General features: G+C 38.0%; 1 protein-coding gene across 3 annotated transcripts in view; it reads left to right on the top strand.

The window, feature by feature from the left end:
* Positions 1-17,075, top strand: part of LOC149238934 (putative cyclic nucleotide-gated ion channel 20, chloroplastic) — a 531,460-nt gene that overhangs the window by 355,345 nt on the left and 159,040 nt on the right. For all 3 annotated transcript variants that reach the window (XM_089373243.1, XM_089373244.1, XM_089373242.1), the window contains one exon: positions 5,552-5,697. In XM_089373243.1, the coding sequence (XP_089229369.1) occupies positions 5,552-5,697 (146 nt within the window). The remainder of the gene's footprint in view (positions 1-5,551; positions 5,698-17,075) is intronic.

Below are 17,075 nucleotides of genomic sequence, written 5' to 3'. Positions count from 1 at the left end.
TAAAGGCTAGAGCTCCTAGGCTCTGCGCAATCAGGAACTGACTGAAATGCTCCCCTAGCCAACTGCGTCAACCCTCCCAGTCTCTACGTGAGCCTTTTCTACCCTCCTCAGTCTCTGCACTAGCCTCTTCCTGGCTTAATCTTGATGACGCAGGCACTGCATCACCCCTTCCTTGCTACTACTCTGCTAGGAACAACTTCTGTCACTCAGGACAACTGTTTTTTGCTGCTACTGCTTTGCTCGGTTGATGTCCTCAGCTCTCCTGTGATCTGCAACCACCCTCTGATACCATGTTGGAATTTCTAAGTCTGACTGTTAGAAACCCTTCATGTACTTTACTGATTTATTCCTACCTACTTGTTCTGTTAATTAACAAGTTATTTACCATGTAAATACTGGAAATAAATACAAGTACATGTTCAACACATTACAAATCATCAACTGAAGGAAACAAAACAAGCACACAAGTGACACTGTTGTTTTTGGACCAATGTCCCCGGAGAAACCCAATGCCGAAAACCGGTGCAGCTATCTGAGGGTTTTATTATTAAGCAGTTTCTGAATACAATCTGGGTGCCAAAATCGGCTCACACAACAAAGAATATTCTCGGCAGTAGTACCTTTTGGCTAGAGATAGATGTTGCAGCTGAAACCCCAGATAATCACTCTGGCAGCTTCACAGCTCCAATCTGCCCCATGAAACCCCAACTTTAGCTTCTAGGGACAGCATCAAGCCCTTTCTGGCCCAGCGTTTTCCTAGCGTCACCCTGGTTTGGCCTGCGTCAGCCTTTGGAGGCATTGTGTCAACCCTTTGGCCCTCTGTGTCACCCACGCTGGCCCTCTAAGGCACTGTGCAGCTCCTGGTTGGCTTTGCGTGAGCCCTGGCTGGCTCAGCGTGAACCCCTGGCTGGTTCTGCATCTCTCACTCTCGGCGACTGCGCTGATCCTCCTGGTGCTATCTCTGCCTCTCTGCTTCTGTATTCACTGCCCCTCAACTACAACTCTAATCACTCTCTCGACTTCCTCAGCAAACCCAGCCTCAGAAAGTCAAAATTTTGATCAACTCGGTGTGTTCTCCAAGTGACCCTCAAGCCTCCTCTTATACTTTTCTCGTTGACAAATCAACCGCCGAGATTAAGTCCCTAATCAATGGCTAAGATTAGATCTGGCTTGATCCATGACTTTTGGACCATTCTAACACAATTTTATATTAATTCACATTAATATTTTATTTTCCCTAAATTTAGACTTAGGGACTCCATTAAAAATATTAATTATTTTAATATCTCTCAAACTGTTTAGAATTTGCCCGAACCCTTTCTGGGTATCCGAGATCTCATGTGCCTTAGTCTCTCCACCAATTTTCGTGGCTAGAGCACATTCGATGCTACCCCAAATCAATAGAAACCCTAACAGATTTAGTAATTGTCTTGGCAATAACTGGCGCCGATACCTTTGCTACAACAATTGGTTCCCTTAGTGCTCATGGAGAAATTCAGTTATGGAATTGATGCTAGGAGGGATTCAATCTGCAAATCAATTTCTAAATATCTCGAACTTGGCCTCCTTTAACATAATGATATTTGGCTGCCAAGGGTATGTATGGCACTCAAAATTTGGCAATTTGATTCAGTGATATTTGATGCAAACAATCTTCAGGGAAATTAATCTGAGTCTCAACAATAAGTGTGCTCTCGGCCACCTTAACTGACACTCTATCAGTCTTCACAATTTTTACCAATGACTCGGTCTTCCAAGGGATATCTCATCCTCCAATTTTTTTCCAGAAAATTTCAAACTTTCTTCTTTGATGCCTTTTTACAAATAGTTGATGCACAAGGCTTCCGTCAAACATATCACAGACAAACTAGAAGCATTTTGCACAGTGAATAATCTAGGGCAAACGGTAATTTACAGAAAAGATTACAAAGGTTCCAACAACATAAACTTCAGAGGTATCATCTTCAGAATAACAATCAACAACTCCACAATATGAAAACATAAATGAGAAATGAGAGCCTAGACTTTTGTATATGATAAGTAGTCCCTGAATGAGAGTAAGCCTGTAAGTAACTCGACCTAGTCATGGACAGAATCCTTCCTCCAAGGAATGATAAGCCAACCTTCCTGTAAGATACCCTCCTGGAAGTTCCTTAAGTTTTCCACCAAATTTCTGAGTTTTACTTGATACGGTCTTTGTGAAATTTTGTCAAACAGTTTGGTAACACATGGCTGTATTTGTACTTTAATGTTTTTAATTCCAACAGAGATACATAGTGACCAAATGACTGATAAAATTACTCTGAATCAAAGGCAATATGTTCATATAACACTTAGGAATAGGACAATATACTGATAATGTATTCAATCAGACATAACTAAAAGCAAGCAGCCATTTCGTCAACTGGAAATAAGATTTTACAGAGGGTAATACAATAGAGGAACCTGGATGGTATTCAACAGTCCAAATATTAAATATCAGTAGGAAACCCAACGGTTTTCGTCGTGGGGCTTACAGAAGTTGAGAACCACATTCCCAATACCTCTCCAACAAGAAAATATCATGACTACAAGATGTCCCAAATGATTTGGTTCCCCTCCTTTTATAGATCTAATGGACCACCCTCCATCATTCTAGAAACATTTTATTTGATTATTTTATCTTCATCGTAGAAGATTCCCCCCTTTACTTTATATAAGTGACTTTTATTTTATTTTACTTAAGTCATTTTTTCACTTCTGGCCTTGTAAGCATTTTCCCCTTTATTTATTTATTTAGTGACTAATTAAAGTCATGTTTAATCTAGGAAAATTGTAAATCTGTCTCCATGATCTCTCCGGGTGCTGAAAGTCACTTTTCACCATCCCATCCTATAGATCTATTCGTTCTATTTCAACGAGCTATTATAGTAAGGTGTTTCATCAAATACTCCTCTCAAAATGACACCTTAAGCATATTTAATTTAGATATGCTCAATAATGACCTTATTTTATGGTATTGTTGGAATGTAGTAGAACCAAGAATAAGTTGTGCGGAATTGACCCTCATGATGAATTATGCCAAGCAAATTCCGTCAAACCCCACAAGACTCCTCCAAAACTAAGTTACAGGAAACACCTGAAGAATTTGTTTATCCTCATTTCCGAAACGGAAATGGATACGATCCTTGTCCAACACTCCGTAAAAACATTTTTGTGCCATTTCAAAAAATCGGAAACTTCGTATTTGGAATTGGATACATTTCCAAGGGTTTAATTCTTTTTGGATCCGTTCCGGATTTCTAGAAACAGATCCACAGAAATTGTGATCGGAATCCACCTTTTAAATGATAAAAAACATGAAAATTTATATAGCCACAAATAAATAATAAAAATGAAGAAATCAGATTTGCAAATAAACCCACTATAAACACAGGCTCATAACGTCTCTTCTAAGTCTTTAGAAACAACATCACTCCATATATTTATCAAGGATTCTTACTAAGAAAAAGATAGATGTTCAAAAATGCAAATAGAAGGGTTTGATGTATGTCTTCGTAAATAAATTTATATGAGCGATTAATTTTCAGTTTGGTTAAGGTTTTGTTAATTGTCATTGATTTTGCTCTTGATTTCATAAATCCCTCCAATATAACAAATCTTCTCTAGCCAATTTTGTACCTGCATATAGCCAAGAGACCAAACTGATGTTGAGAAGATTGAAATGTTCAAATAGGTCTTGATAGAATATCCCAATGATCCCATGGGCCTTTTAAATGGCATGCAAGGAAGATAGATACCATATGCCATGCATGACACGTTCTTTGAAGGAGTTGGACCCGAAAGCACAAAGGCTGTAGCATTTCTGATAACATTACTAATGATGATGATAATATGTTGAATGTTATAATAATCACTAATGATGATGACAATGTTTATGCGGAATTGATGATGGTGATTTGTTTATGTTGAATTCATGATGATGATTATGTATTTTTAGATATAGAATCTAGATTAAAAAAAATGAATGGCAATATGAAATTATTGTATATATATATATATATATATATATCTGTCATTTCCTTGCTGTATCATATTCAGAATTTTTGAAATTTTGCCATATCCGTTTCAAACCCTGTATCTATATCTGTTTCCGTATCTGTTTCAATGCAACTTAGCTCCAAAACCCTCTAGGCCCATTAATAACGAAATCTAGCTCCTGTGACCAAGCTATCACCAGCCCCTGGAAATCCATCCTAGCCACATCATAAAGGAAACTGAAAATGGGGACATTACAATCATCGACTCGAATATCTGTATATTAATGTCCAAAGTTGCCCATCAATCTCCTTCATAATATCTCATTCATTCATGAATGACCACGATTAAGTGCACTTGATCTAATCGATGGCAAAGATTGTCTTAGAAACTTTCTACAAGGTTCTAGAGGAAAATCGACCTTATCCCAATTAATATCGATTAATTATTCACTTTTCCTAAATTAGACTTGTGAAATAATTAAATAATCACTAATTGACTTAATTAAGATATTTTTGCTAGATGGAACTTAGGAAAAATTACATGGGCTTGGAGATAATTACATATGGAGTATGTGTTGTCAATTCTTCCTGCTAGAAGGGAATTTTCCCTTATTTTCATAGATGGTACACAGTTTCCAATAAATAACAACATATTAGGTGTTGGCTTGATTTGCCACTTCGGAGATTGAGAGAAGAATGTCTATTGAAGTGTCAAGTGTGACTGTGGGTGTTCATCTCTAGTGACTCGAAGAAAACTTTTCTTTGCTGAAGAAATGAGATGTACATGGACTGTTGGCATACATGTGCACAAATGATGACCTTCCTATCCTTAAGGTTAAGTCATGCTTGGTTGCTAAACGATATTTATGGCTGATCTATCTGAGCATTGGATAAGGATTTGTTAACATTCAATCAACCAGAGATTGAGTTGGCCTTTTAGGAAGAAGTGAATCAAATGAGTCAAATGATTTGTTAGGTTTCATGTCTGCCACATGAGATTCATCATTCTTTTTGGAATATCTAACACTTATCTAGATATATTCAGGCTTGCTAAATATAAGATAAATTTCTTTCCTTCAGATTTTGGTGGTAATTTTAAGCTGGTAACTATTGTAATAAAATATGTTCTACATGATTTAAAATCTCTTTTATTGCAAGATGAAATTGAAAATATCTTATTGCATTTCAAATAATATAAATGACATCTTGTGCAACTATTTCATCAAATTTCAATAATATGCTTTACATAAATACTAAAAATAGCATCTCTATTAAGTTTCTCTTGAATGTCATCCAATGAGTGAAAGGTTTGTGGTCAGTCATATTACATTTAGATTTGAAGCAACTAAATCAAAATACTCTTTGATCCCAAACGAAACAGAGAATACATTTTCAAGGCTAATGAATATTTCAGGTATTTCCTTTCTTTGTTTGCCTAAGAACTAAATATTTGATTTTTTTGTACTATTTATCATGCTTTCATAAAATTGCAGGCCATTGATTGTTTTTATTTGACACATTTTGTTAAACAGCAAATCAGCACTCTGGCTGGCAATCAAGTCCCAAGTCTTTTTGTGTGGGAAGTGTTGTTTTCAATGGGAATTATTGGACTGGGCCTATTGCTCTTTGCTCTGCTTATTGGAAATATGCAAAATTTTCTCCAATCTCTTGGCCGCAGGTAGTCTACGACAATCTGAGGATGTTGTTATTGGCATTATGATTTTGTCATAAAGTCAAGGAGAGGTTTTCTTCTATTTTCTTTAGAAACTATTGGAAAGGACAATGAAAACTGTTCATTAAATCCTTAATGATTGTACATTTTCTTAAATCCTAAAATTTAATTGATTGTTTAGATACACCAGTTGTGCATTTATTTTCCTTGTTCTCTTACCCCAAAATTGTTCTTGGGAGATGACGTATTTGTTAATTTTTGGCATTATCAAACTGGAAAAAGTCAACCTCTGGAATAAATTGGCTATTAGAAATTCATAAAGGCAAAAACATTTTCTTTATGTTGATAATTACTTGTAATATTCTTATGTTCTTATTAACTTTCTTGTGTTCTTCTTTTAACTTAGTTCATCAAGCAATTATCAATAATCATAACATGAAGATCAAAGACACCAGATGTAGGCAGACAGCTAGGGCAAAACCCCTATCTAGGGGAAAACCCAGTCAACAACTCTTCCTTTATTAGTTTCACGAGATGATCCAAGACTCCTTGACCTAGACACAAACTTCCTTTAATCACCAAGTCAGCCCTTTCACTTCTTCTGCAGATGATAACCTTCCAACGACAACTTCAACCTTGATGCAACAACAGATCTTCAGCCTAGCTGAAACTTCGATCTGGTAGAAGCAGCAAAACTTTGACCTAGAAACTTTGTTAAAATTGGCAACTAGGGCCAAAATTCATGTGGGTCATCTTATTTATGGCAACTGATATTTTTCTTGGGTTCCTCTCGTCGAGAGGTGTAGGATTGATCTAAAGATCATCCGATTCCGACATGTATTCACGGAGATATGAATTTATTTGTGTTAAGTGACAATTCGTCAAGGTTGGCCAGTAACCAAATTACCCCGTCCTATCCTCAATGTTTCACCATAAATAGGAGAGGTCTTCAAGTCATTTGGTCACTCATCTCTTGTGATCCCTCTCTCCACTCGTTTGGGTCATAGTGGAAAGAGAGGCCTAAGAAGAGAAGGTCTATATGTTGCGCTAGAGGAGATGCCCTAGCCCTCTAACGTAGTCATGGAGGAGAGACCTTATTACAATCATAGAGACTCTAACACAGTCATAGAGAAAAGGCTTTAACACAGCTAGGAGAGGCTTTAACGCAGATCTAGAAGAGACCCCATGATGCCATTCTGAAGTACCCGAAACGCAGGTAAGAAGAAGCCCTAATCTCAGCCCTAAAGGAGATCTAACTACAACAAAGCTTTAGCCCTAATACGATGTCCTAGGCCGCAGTCATTGAGGGTTTGTATGCAGCAAGAGGAGGCACTTAAAAGCCCTCATCCGCAGTCCAACAAGGAGTAATCTGGCCATAGAGAATGGAGGGTCAAGCTATGCCCTTGCCGCAAAGAAAAGAGGAGTCTTACCACAGCAAAATGATGCCTAATCTGACCTCTGATTTGGACAGGGGCAGCATCAAGCTTCAGGCAGATAAGGAAGGTCTGAAAATCAGTGCGAGTGGCTTGTATGACGTAGATAAGAGTGCTGAGGGGTATGTGTTGAAGTCTGTTCAGCAAGACGTGCTTGGACAACATATTTTAGGGCTGTGTTGACAATAAATACAAGGGCATAATTGTTGTATGTTGCAGACCTTGATTTAGAAGTTGTGTATAGTCACTTGGATGGAGCAAGGGGTGTGAGATCTTGAACTTGATGAAGGCTATGAATAGTGAATTCTGTGGAAGAGAAATCACTGTGATGAAGACCTTGGTTGGAAACCCCAAGTACAGTGACCTTTGGAGCAGCAAAGGGGACTGTTAGAGGGAAGATTAATATAGGCCTATGTTTAGTGACCTTGGTGGAGCTTTGTCATTGACAGAAGGTAGATTGATGAGCTGATCCTGTAAGAGAATATGAAGGTGCAGACTTCTTTGTGAGCAGCAGAGGTTTATGCTGCTACAGGAAAACTGTGTGTTAGGCTGCAGACCATAACACCACAGTCAAGTATTTCGTATGAGTATTTGAGGGCTCAGATCATTAGCATAATATATGGAGCTGTCATACTGCTGAAGCTATTAGAGGGCTGTATGATGCTGCTGCAAGATGAGATGGACAAAACTATTATCATGGGTTAGTATTACTGCGTTGAAGATTAGTCAGCTAGCAAGGTGCAGCATAGTGATGGAATCGCCTTGGAGAATCAGTTGAAGGATAAGGATTGATAAGTATGCCTTCACCTGAGTTCAACCCTATAGTCCTTGTCATCAGATCTACAACCTCATTATGTCATCTTCATGGTGAAGATCTCTGATGTCTGATTTTTTATTTTGGCAAGTCAAAGTGTTGACTTCAAATGTATTTGTACTATCTCTCTCTCTTCTGAACTATTGAAGAATATAAGAAGAATTGATCAAGGGTTTCCCCACATTGGGGTTTGTCCCTGGCTGGTGCCACATCTTGTGTTCTCTTGTCTTGGCTTGTCTTCTGCTGTTTATGTTTATGTTCTATCTGCACTTTACTATCATGCTGATGTGATTGCTAATCTGAATATTGTCATTGGGCTAATATGAAAAATTGAAGTAAATTGCTCCAAGCATAGAACATGCCTAAATTTAACAAACTTCGACGTAGTAGCAACATTTCGACCTTCCAACAAATATCCCAGTGAATTCACACGTGTGAGAGAGATGACCCAGAAATTCGACCTTCTAGCTATTCTCCTTTTTCTGCAACTTTGGTCTTTTTTTGCTGCTTTTTGTTGTGTATCAAAGTTAGATGGATGCTCCAAATGAATCGAACTGCACTATATATACCCTTTCTGTGGGTTGAATTACCCTTATGTGGCCCGACTTGATCAACTAAGGGCTGACTTGGTGTGGAGGTGACAAATTACATATTTTACTCAATAATAATTCTTTTTACATGATTCGAAAGCCCGAGAAGGGTCTCATTAAATGGACAATGACTAATGAATCAATATAAAATCTAGAAGTCCTCAATGGGGACTTTGACCTAAAACATGATGACCGAAGCATCAAACCCATGCTTTAATAAGTCATAATAGTAATAATAAAACCTCCTTTTTCTTTCTTTTGATAAATACCTTTCATTATGACTCAAATACAATTATGAAGATTGCACCTAGTTACATTCTTCAACATTGGCAAGGGTCCAGAAATTGAAAAAGTTGTTAAAATCAGGAGGTTTTTGAAAAAATTGACAAAAGTTAAAAAGTACAAAAATATTCATTTAAAAAAAATAGCATCTAAACTTCTAAAGTATCCGTAACATCAGATAAATGTATTGCCACATAAATATGAAAAGAAAGATAATACATAACATGTATAAGAAGTCTAGTGTTACATCACATATCATTAATGAATCAAGTCCTGAATCCTGAATCTTGACTCAGTTTCAAGACTCAAAATATCAACAAAAAATATAATAAATGTATATCATGATTCATTATCATGAGTCATCTACATGTCATAAACTAATTTGTCACTTGAGTTCCTCTGCCCCTTTTATGGGAATAGGGAATGGCTTTGCCTTTTCATCTAAAGGAAGAAGGCTCTGACCCTAGGGCTACAAATGGACTCTATCATTCTCTAGAAGCAAATATAGGTCGCCTTTGTCCTCTGTTTCTGCCCATCCTAAATGGTGTCACCTCCTCCTCCTCCTCCTCCTCTCCCTCCCTTGCTGCTGCTACCTCCTCCGGCTCCAGTGCCTCTGTATCCACCTCTAACCAATCAAGGACTGAGTTCATTATAGGCCTCTCAATCTCAACCCTCCATGCAGTAGTGGTGTCAATATGGTCCAATGAGATGGCTTCAATGTCAGGGGTTTTTTAAAGTTGTCTCACCCACAATCGGGTAAATCTCCTCTTCTTGGGCAGTGACAAACACCTTCTCTCCATAGACATAAATCACAAAGGTTAGAATGCAAAATGAGTGGAAAAATCAGCCTTTCCATAACTTATACATGACCCGACACCTCACTGATGAGTTTTTGGATAAACTCTTGATTTTATCTGGAGTATTACAATTAGATTTTGAGTTTTTCATTTTTGAAAAAATCATGAAAAACTCTGTAAAAATTTTGAATAATATAACACTTATTCAACAGAGATTATCCCGATTATACACTATTGCGGAAAACATGCATAATACATAACCTCCTCTACGTTGATCATCAATTTACAGAAGCAGAAACAATAACATGCACACATAGAAGCATCAATCACACATATCAACACAATATTTTCCCGGGGAAAGCATCTCGCTAAAAAGCCCAACTATTTGTATATTATATTGATTGAGAACATGTAACAATACATAGTACAATACTCCTCACAAGTATCCAGCACTATCTCCACCTGTTACACACAATACAGCTTAGATCTGATCTCCAAATCTCCTCCACTGCTTGGTTGCCTCCACTGCACAATACCTGCTGAGAATGAATGAATCCAAACTCATTCTAAGTTCTATTTACCTTGGAAAATCATGCACACTGGAAATCACGTGAGCACAGGCTATATTACTGCGCATTCTCATGGGCACACTCAATACATTGCTTGTGCAAAGTCTCATGCACAACTATAGTCACAACTGATAGCAATCTCAACCTCTAACACCTGTCTCCACTGAACTGTACATGCACTGAGTTAACTGATGTATTCTTCAGTTTCATTATGAGTTAATAATTAGTGAATTAATTAATAAATAATTCACACAACTCATCACTTAGTCTATTGATTAGTTAGACTAAATACAACTAGTTCAACTAAGTCAAACCAGTGTTGTTAAAAGCGCGATTTAATCGCGCTTTTTTCAAAAAAGCGCGCGTTTTTGCCTTTGCCGAATAAAACCCGCGTTTTATAGGAAAAAAGCGCCAGTTTTTTTTTATACCGCTTTTTTCCGAAAAAAGCACGCTTTTTTGAAAAAAGCGCGCTTTTTTCGAAAAAAGCGCGATTTAAATGGAAAAAAGCGCCGAGGGCGCGGGCAGCGGGGTTATAACAATGAAATGCGATTTTTTTTATGTCATTTTTGACTGTCGCCGCGCGGAGGAGGAGGAGAAGCGTTGAGGAGAAGAGCTGAAGGGTTTGGGTCCACTTTGGGAGCGAATCCAAGTGCTTGTAGGAGAAATCCAAGAGGAGATCACCAATTTGTCCATAAAAACGGTATGTAGATTAATTTTTTTTTGTTTTCCTTGTTTAAAAACTTTGTTTTTCATTGTTTTTGGTTGGGAAACTTCATATGGGCACCATTTTCCTTTTGTTTTCATTGTTTTTAAAGAATTTTTTGTAATTTTTCATTGATTTGGGATGGGTAACTTGGTATGACTATGGGAACCAATTTTTTATTTTTATTTTTTCATTTTTTTTAAACATTGTTTATGTTTTTTCATTGTTTTTTGGCATTTGCCATTTGGTTGGGTAACTTGGGTTTGGAAATTGGGATTTTGGAAATAATTAACTTGTAATTTTGTAAATGCTAAATTGTAATTTGTAATCCTAAATTCCTATTTCCTAATCCTTATTTTTCCATAGGTTTGCAAATTCAAAATTCAAAAACAAACATGCCAAGGAAATTGGATCCTTTCTGGGAATATGGTGAACCTAAAGCTCCGAATGATAGACAAAACTTGAATTGCAAGTTGTGTGGAAAGGAGATACGCGGGGGGGTGTACAGGTTGAAGTACCACCTTGCACAAATCCCTGGACATGATGTGGGGCCCTGTATAAATACAAATCCTGAACTTATCCAAAGAGCCATGAGAGCATTGGGAGAATTAAAGCACACTAGAGAGGCCAAAGAAGAACTCAAAAGGCAACTAAGAAGGTCAGCTGAAGGAAGTGGACCAGGTGGCACTGGTTCTACTGCAGCGTCAGTCAATCCGGTAGCTGCATCATCATTTTTTGTTCCTCGAACCACACCTGGTTCACAACCAACTATCGGTTCAATGCTAAAAAGCACTGAAAAAGAACAAGCTAATAGGTTGATGGCAAAATTTCTCCTCTGGAGTGATATTCCTTTCAGCATTGTAAGGAATAATCCATTTTTCCAACCTGTTGTTGATGCTATTGCCAGTGTTGGCCCGGGGTACAAAATCCCTTCTTATCATGATTTCAGAGGCCGGATTCTTCAAGATGAAAAGTGTGACTGCACCCAAAGATTGGAGGATTTTAGGGCATCATGGGCACAAACAGGATGCACTGTTATGTCAGATGGTTGGACTGACCAAAAGGGGAGAACCCTTATAAACTTCTTGGTTAGTTGTCCCAAGGGGACTATGTTTATCAAATCTATTGATGCAACTCATCAAATCAAAGATGCAAGAACTTTATGTGATTTGCTGGATGTGTTTATTTTGGAGGTGGGTGCAGAAAATGTTGTCCAAGTCATAACGGACAATGCTGCAAATTATGTTGCTGCTGGTAGAATGCTTATGGACAGGCATCCTACTTTATTTTGGACACCTTGTGCTGCCCATTGTATTGATTTGATGTTAGAGGACATAGGGAAAATTCCCTTTGTCAAAGATATTGTTGACTCATCAAAAAGCATCACAAAATTTATTTACAATCATACATCTGTGCTTAGCTTGATGAGAAGATGCACCAACAACAAAGAGTTGGTGCGCCCCGCCATTACACGGTTTGCGACGAGTTTCATATCTCTTCAATCCCTTTTGAATTCTATGTGGGTTTTGAAGAGAATGTTTCTTTCAGAGGAGTGGCGTGCTTCGTCAATGAGCCGCAAACCAGAAGGAGAGGCCGTATGCAGGCTAGTTTCATACCAGGAAGACTTATGGGCGGGAGTGCAGGAGGTGTGCGCCGTTACTGAACCTTTGGTAAAGGTTCTTCGGTTGGTTGATGGTGAGAAGCCCGCAATGGGCTATTTGTATGAAGCCATGGACAGGGCCAAAGAAGCCATTCGGTCCTACTATGATGATAAGGGAGATGATGGGTTTCAGAAACAACTCCTTCTATGGGAAGTGATTGATGAGCGATGGAACAACACACTCCATCGTCCCATTCATGCTGCTGGGATTTTCCTGAACCCTGCATTTTCTTATGCATGTGGGTTTGATTTTGATGCTGAGATCATAGATGGATTATTATCCTGTGTCCAGAAGATGGTGAGATCTCCAGAACAACGTATAGAGATCTCTAAACAAATTGAGACATATAAGATGTCAGGTGGCACATTTGGCTTTGAGATGGCTGTCACTGATAGGACGATTAAAATGCCAGGTATTTTTTAGTTTGTACTTTGTAACTTTGTTTCAAATTTCATTGTCTCTTCAAATTCCATTTTTTTCTTATGTTTATTTAAAATTTTATTTGTAATTTTGTTGTAGATGCATGGTGGAAGATGTATGGTGGCAGAGTACCCCTTTTGCAAAAGCTTGCCGTACGCATCCTCAGCCAAACATGCAGCTCCTCAGGATGTGAGCGCAATTGGAGTGTATTTGAAAAAATACACAACAAGAAGCGCAATAGGTTAACACTTAAACATTTAAAATATTGCAAATTTCCAAATAAATTTTTGAATTCATTAAACAATATTTTTTTTATAATATTAATTATTAATTATTATTTCATGAACTTTGTACAGGTTGGAGTCCCATAGACTTAATGACATGGTCTATGTCTACTACAATCTTCGATTGTGGGTGAGGTAACTAGAGAGGACACCTGATATGGATGCCATCTCATTGGATGGGATTAACACCACTGCTGAATGGAGGGTTGAGACCGAGAGGCCTCTCATGGATCCCACTGATGATTGGTTAGTGCAGGATGAGGGGGAGGAGGAGGGGGAGGAGGAGGAGGAGGAGGAGCAGGAGCAGGAGGAGGAGCAGGAGGAGGAGGTGACACCGCCTACCCGGGCTACCACTACCACCAGTAGAGGATGTGGTCTCCGTCTACCTCCTGTAGTTGCTACTACTAGTTCTTCAGCTTCTAGAGCACGTCAGACTCCACTGCCATTTCCACCAGCACAGGCACCAGCTTCTACATCTAGAGGGAAAGAGAAAGCTGTGACATTTTCTCGCAAGAGGTGCAGAGAAAATCAATAGGATTAGACTTTCATTTTATTGTATATGACATTATGACATGATGAGATACATTATCATATTTTTTGTTGATATTTTGAGGCTGAGTTGGGACTCAGGACTTACTATTCAGGACATGATTCAATGTTATGTGTGATTTTAGCGCTAGAAATGATATTAAACATCTTATATATTAGTTTTTTTATCATATTTATGTGTCAATGTATTTATTTTATGTTGTAGATGGTTTAGATATTAAAAAAATTGAAAAAAAATGAAAAAAAATGAATATTTTTGTGCCAAACGCTTTTTTCCCTCTTTTTTCCGCTTTTTCCCGCTTTTGCCGATTTTTTCCGCTTTATTCCCGGCGCCGATTTAATCCCGCTCGCGCTTTTAACAACATTGAGTCAAACTGAACACAACTCCATTAACTGCTCATCCAACTCCACAGAACTCAACCACATGAGTTCTAACTTATGTCCTGCATGCAATAGCTCAATTGACTCATAAAGAAAGCGTATTTCCTTCTGACAGCTGCATGTGCCACATCTGTAGCTCAAACTGAAGTGCTCCAAGAGGATAAGATAAAGTTTATAGTCTAAATATTATTATGAGACAATAATATTTGACTTTTCTATTTTTGACTAGCAGTCTAAAAATAGACTCTGATCACTCCTGCTGTGATCCAAAAATAGACTTTGCGCCATAATTTGCCTGCAGGCCCACTTAGTGAAGGTGACTCCTTTTCACTAAGCTCCATCATCTTGTTGCATTCTCAACAAGTATTTCTTGTTGCACACTTTTCAACAAACTCCGCCGATAAAATCAGTGAGTTGAAAAAATTACGAGTTCTTAATGCTATCGCGATTTTATCGAGACCTTTTCCACAGAGGGAATAATATTGTCTTACTTTGTGAAAGACATTTCCCATGGCTACTGAATATTTGTTATATGTTTTAAGGAGATCACATCACTATTTTTGTTAGGGTTATTGAATTAAGAAACCACACAATAGTAAGATTTAGTTGTGCGAAATTCAACTGAAGCATTTCTAAATAAAACAATAAGAAAAAATTTCTTTTCAATGAATGCTTAGTATAATGGTAATAAGAAAGTCTTGTAATTTCTAGGATGTAGTGAAAATTGTAGTTTGTCTTGTGATATGTTGACTTGGTTGGAAATAGCATATGTTAACCTATACAAAGGGGCAAAATGTTGGAAATTTTCATCTTTAAGGCATATCGTTTTGATCCCATCTTCATCATCCATTTCTTCTTTAGTGATTTGAGGGGTTAATGAGATTGAAAAAACTACATAGTTACTCAAGTCATCGTCCAAAGCACACACAAATTTGTTTATGGGTTCTTTGGGACCTTCCCCATGGTATTGCCTAAACTTGTCCTTGTATAGAGTCACAAAAGTTCGATTATAGGTGGGGATTGTAGCATATGAAAAACCTATTTGTAAGGATCATTCTAAGTCTAAAGTCACATAGTCACTCAAGTCATTGTCCAAAGCACACAAAAATTCGTTTATGGTTTCTCTAAGATCTTTACCATGGTATCATCTACTCTTCTAAGTTCTCCCCATGTAAAGTCATAAAAGTTCCATTATAGGTGGGTATTGTAGCAAATTACATATCCATTTATAAAGATCTTTCTAAATCAGTTGAGAATTTTTTGATAGAAGCATACCCTAAGAGTTTGGAATGTTTATAATTACAATGTCCTTTAGGATGGCGATGTTCAAATACATATTTTTTCTCACAACCAAATCTTTGATTAAACTAAACACATTGAGTTCCCTTTTGTCCATGGCACAAGTGTCTCTAGATTTCCTTGTGTTGATTCCTAGTTGATGCATCAACATCAATGGCATAGCATTTGTAGATGCGTTTAAGTCTAACATGCAATGGTCTAATGATAAGTCATTGATTCAAGACGAGATGGTGAAGGGATCATTTCCACCATTTTAGTCCTCCATTTTATATCATTTACAAATTTATAGGTGATTCTTCAAACCTTTTCCTTTAAGGATTGAACCTTGATAAGTTAAAGGAAAGGAACATCCCCATGAGACTTGACAAGATAGGTGTCCAAATCAATGTTGAGATCTACATTTCCATCCTTAGACACATTTATACTTGTTCTCTTCAAAATTTGAGTTGGTTGGCTTATGGGTGTCTGTTGTTGTTCCTTGCTTGGATTGTTGTGAGTTGGACTTTGGTTGGTCGGTCTTTCACTTGGGCTACCTTGAATTGGATCACTTGGGGGTTATTGTTGACTTGGTTTACCCCTTTATTGATATGTCATCCAATCCTTCTCATGTATCCTTCTCTTGATTTCTTTTTGACATGCCTTAGGTGCTAAGGCTCTAACAATGATGGCGGGATCAAGAATTTGTTACCACTCAAACTAGCAGGGGTCATAGGAGGGTATCCTAAAAGGGAAACTACTAGGTCAAGGGAAACAATGGAGCGATAGCCCACTGTCACCTCAACTAACTCTCCCTGCTCTTTACGGACTTTCATCAATTGAAGGAGCCCTAGTATAAAGGGAATCATTAGATAAATGAGTCAATAAGAGGATAAGGAGTGATTTTGAAGGCCTATTCACAAGAGAGACTCAATTGTATGGTTTTCTTGCTTTAGAAGCAAGATGTAAGGCTCTCTATGAAGGGTCAAGGGGATTTCAAGGGCTAGGGTTTGCGGGTAAGACTTGTAAAGGAGATACCTAGTCCTAGAAATCCTTGTGAAAGCTTGGTTTCCAAGTGGTCTTTGGGAAATTAACTTCACTAAGTTGTGGTGCCACACAAAACCAAGTGGGCCCAAAATTACGTCAAAAGGGTGGGGTTGATCAATCAAGGGTGTGCTTGACCTAATTGAGGAGGAGAAGGGGATCAAAGGGGAAACTTTTAATAATTTTGATGCAATGATCCCAATGAGGTCACTAGCCAAGGGAAACCAAATGCAAGAATCGGTCCTTGAGCTAGGGTTTGCTATATCTTGAGATCCCGACGTCGAATTTGCTTCAAATTTGGAGGGCCTTTGGAGCAAACATCAACGCAATTGTGGACCAAAAATCGAAGTGTTTGGATGGATAGATTGTGAGATAATTGATGCCCTAGGTGACCTATGTAGGCTAGGCCTAGAAAAAGAGGTAGGTGAAAAGAATAAGCGTTGAAAATGATCACAAATGGGGGATTAATGCCTTGTCCTTTGGGAGAGATGGAGTCAAGGAGAATTTGTAATTTGGAATAGATTCACTTTGTCAAGGAGGCCTTGAAAACGACTTCGCATGGCATTAGGGCATAAGAGAAGA

This window comes from Pinus tabuliformis, chromosome 8 (assembly GCF_031772625.1).
Source record: "Pinus tabuliformis cultivar Carrire ecotype Pingquan chromosome 8, CPIR1, whole genome shotgun sequence".
NCBI lineage: Eukaryota > Viridiplantae > Streptophyta > Pinopsida > Pinales > Pinaceae > Pinus > Pinus tabuliformis.
The sequence above is the reverse complement of the archived record's forward strand: the minus strand, read 5'-3'. Positions and strand labels throughout refer to the sequence as shown.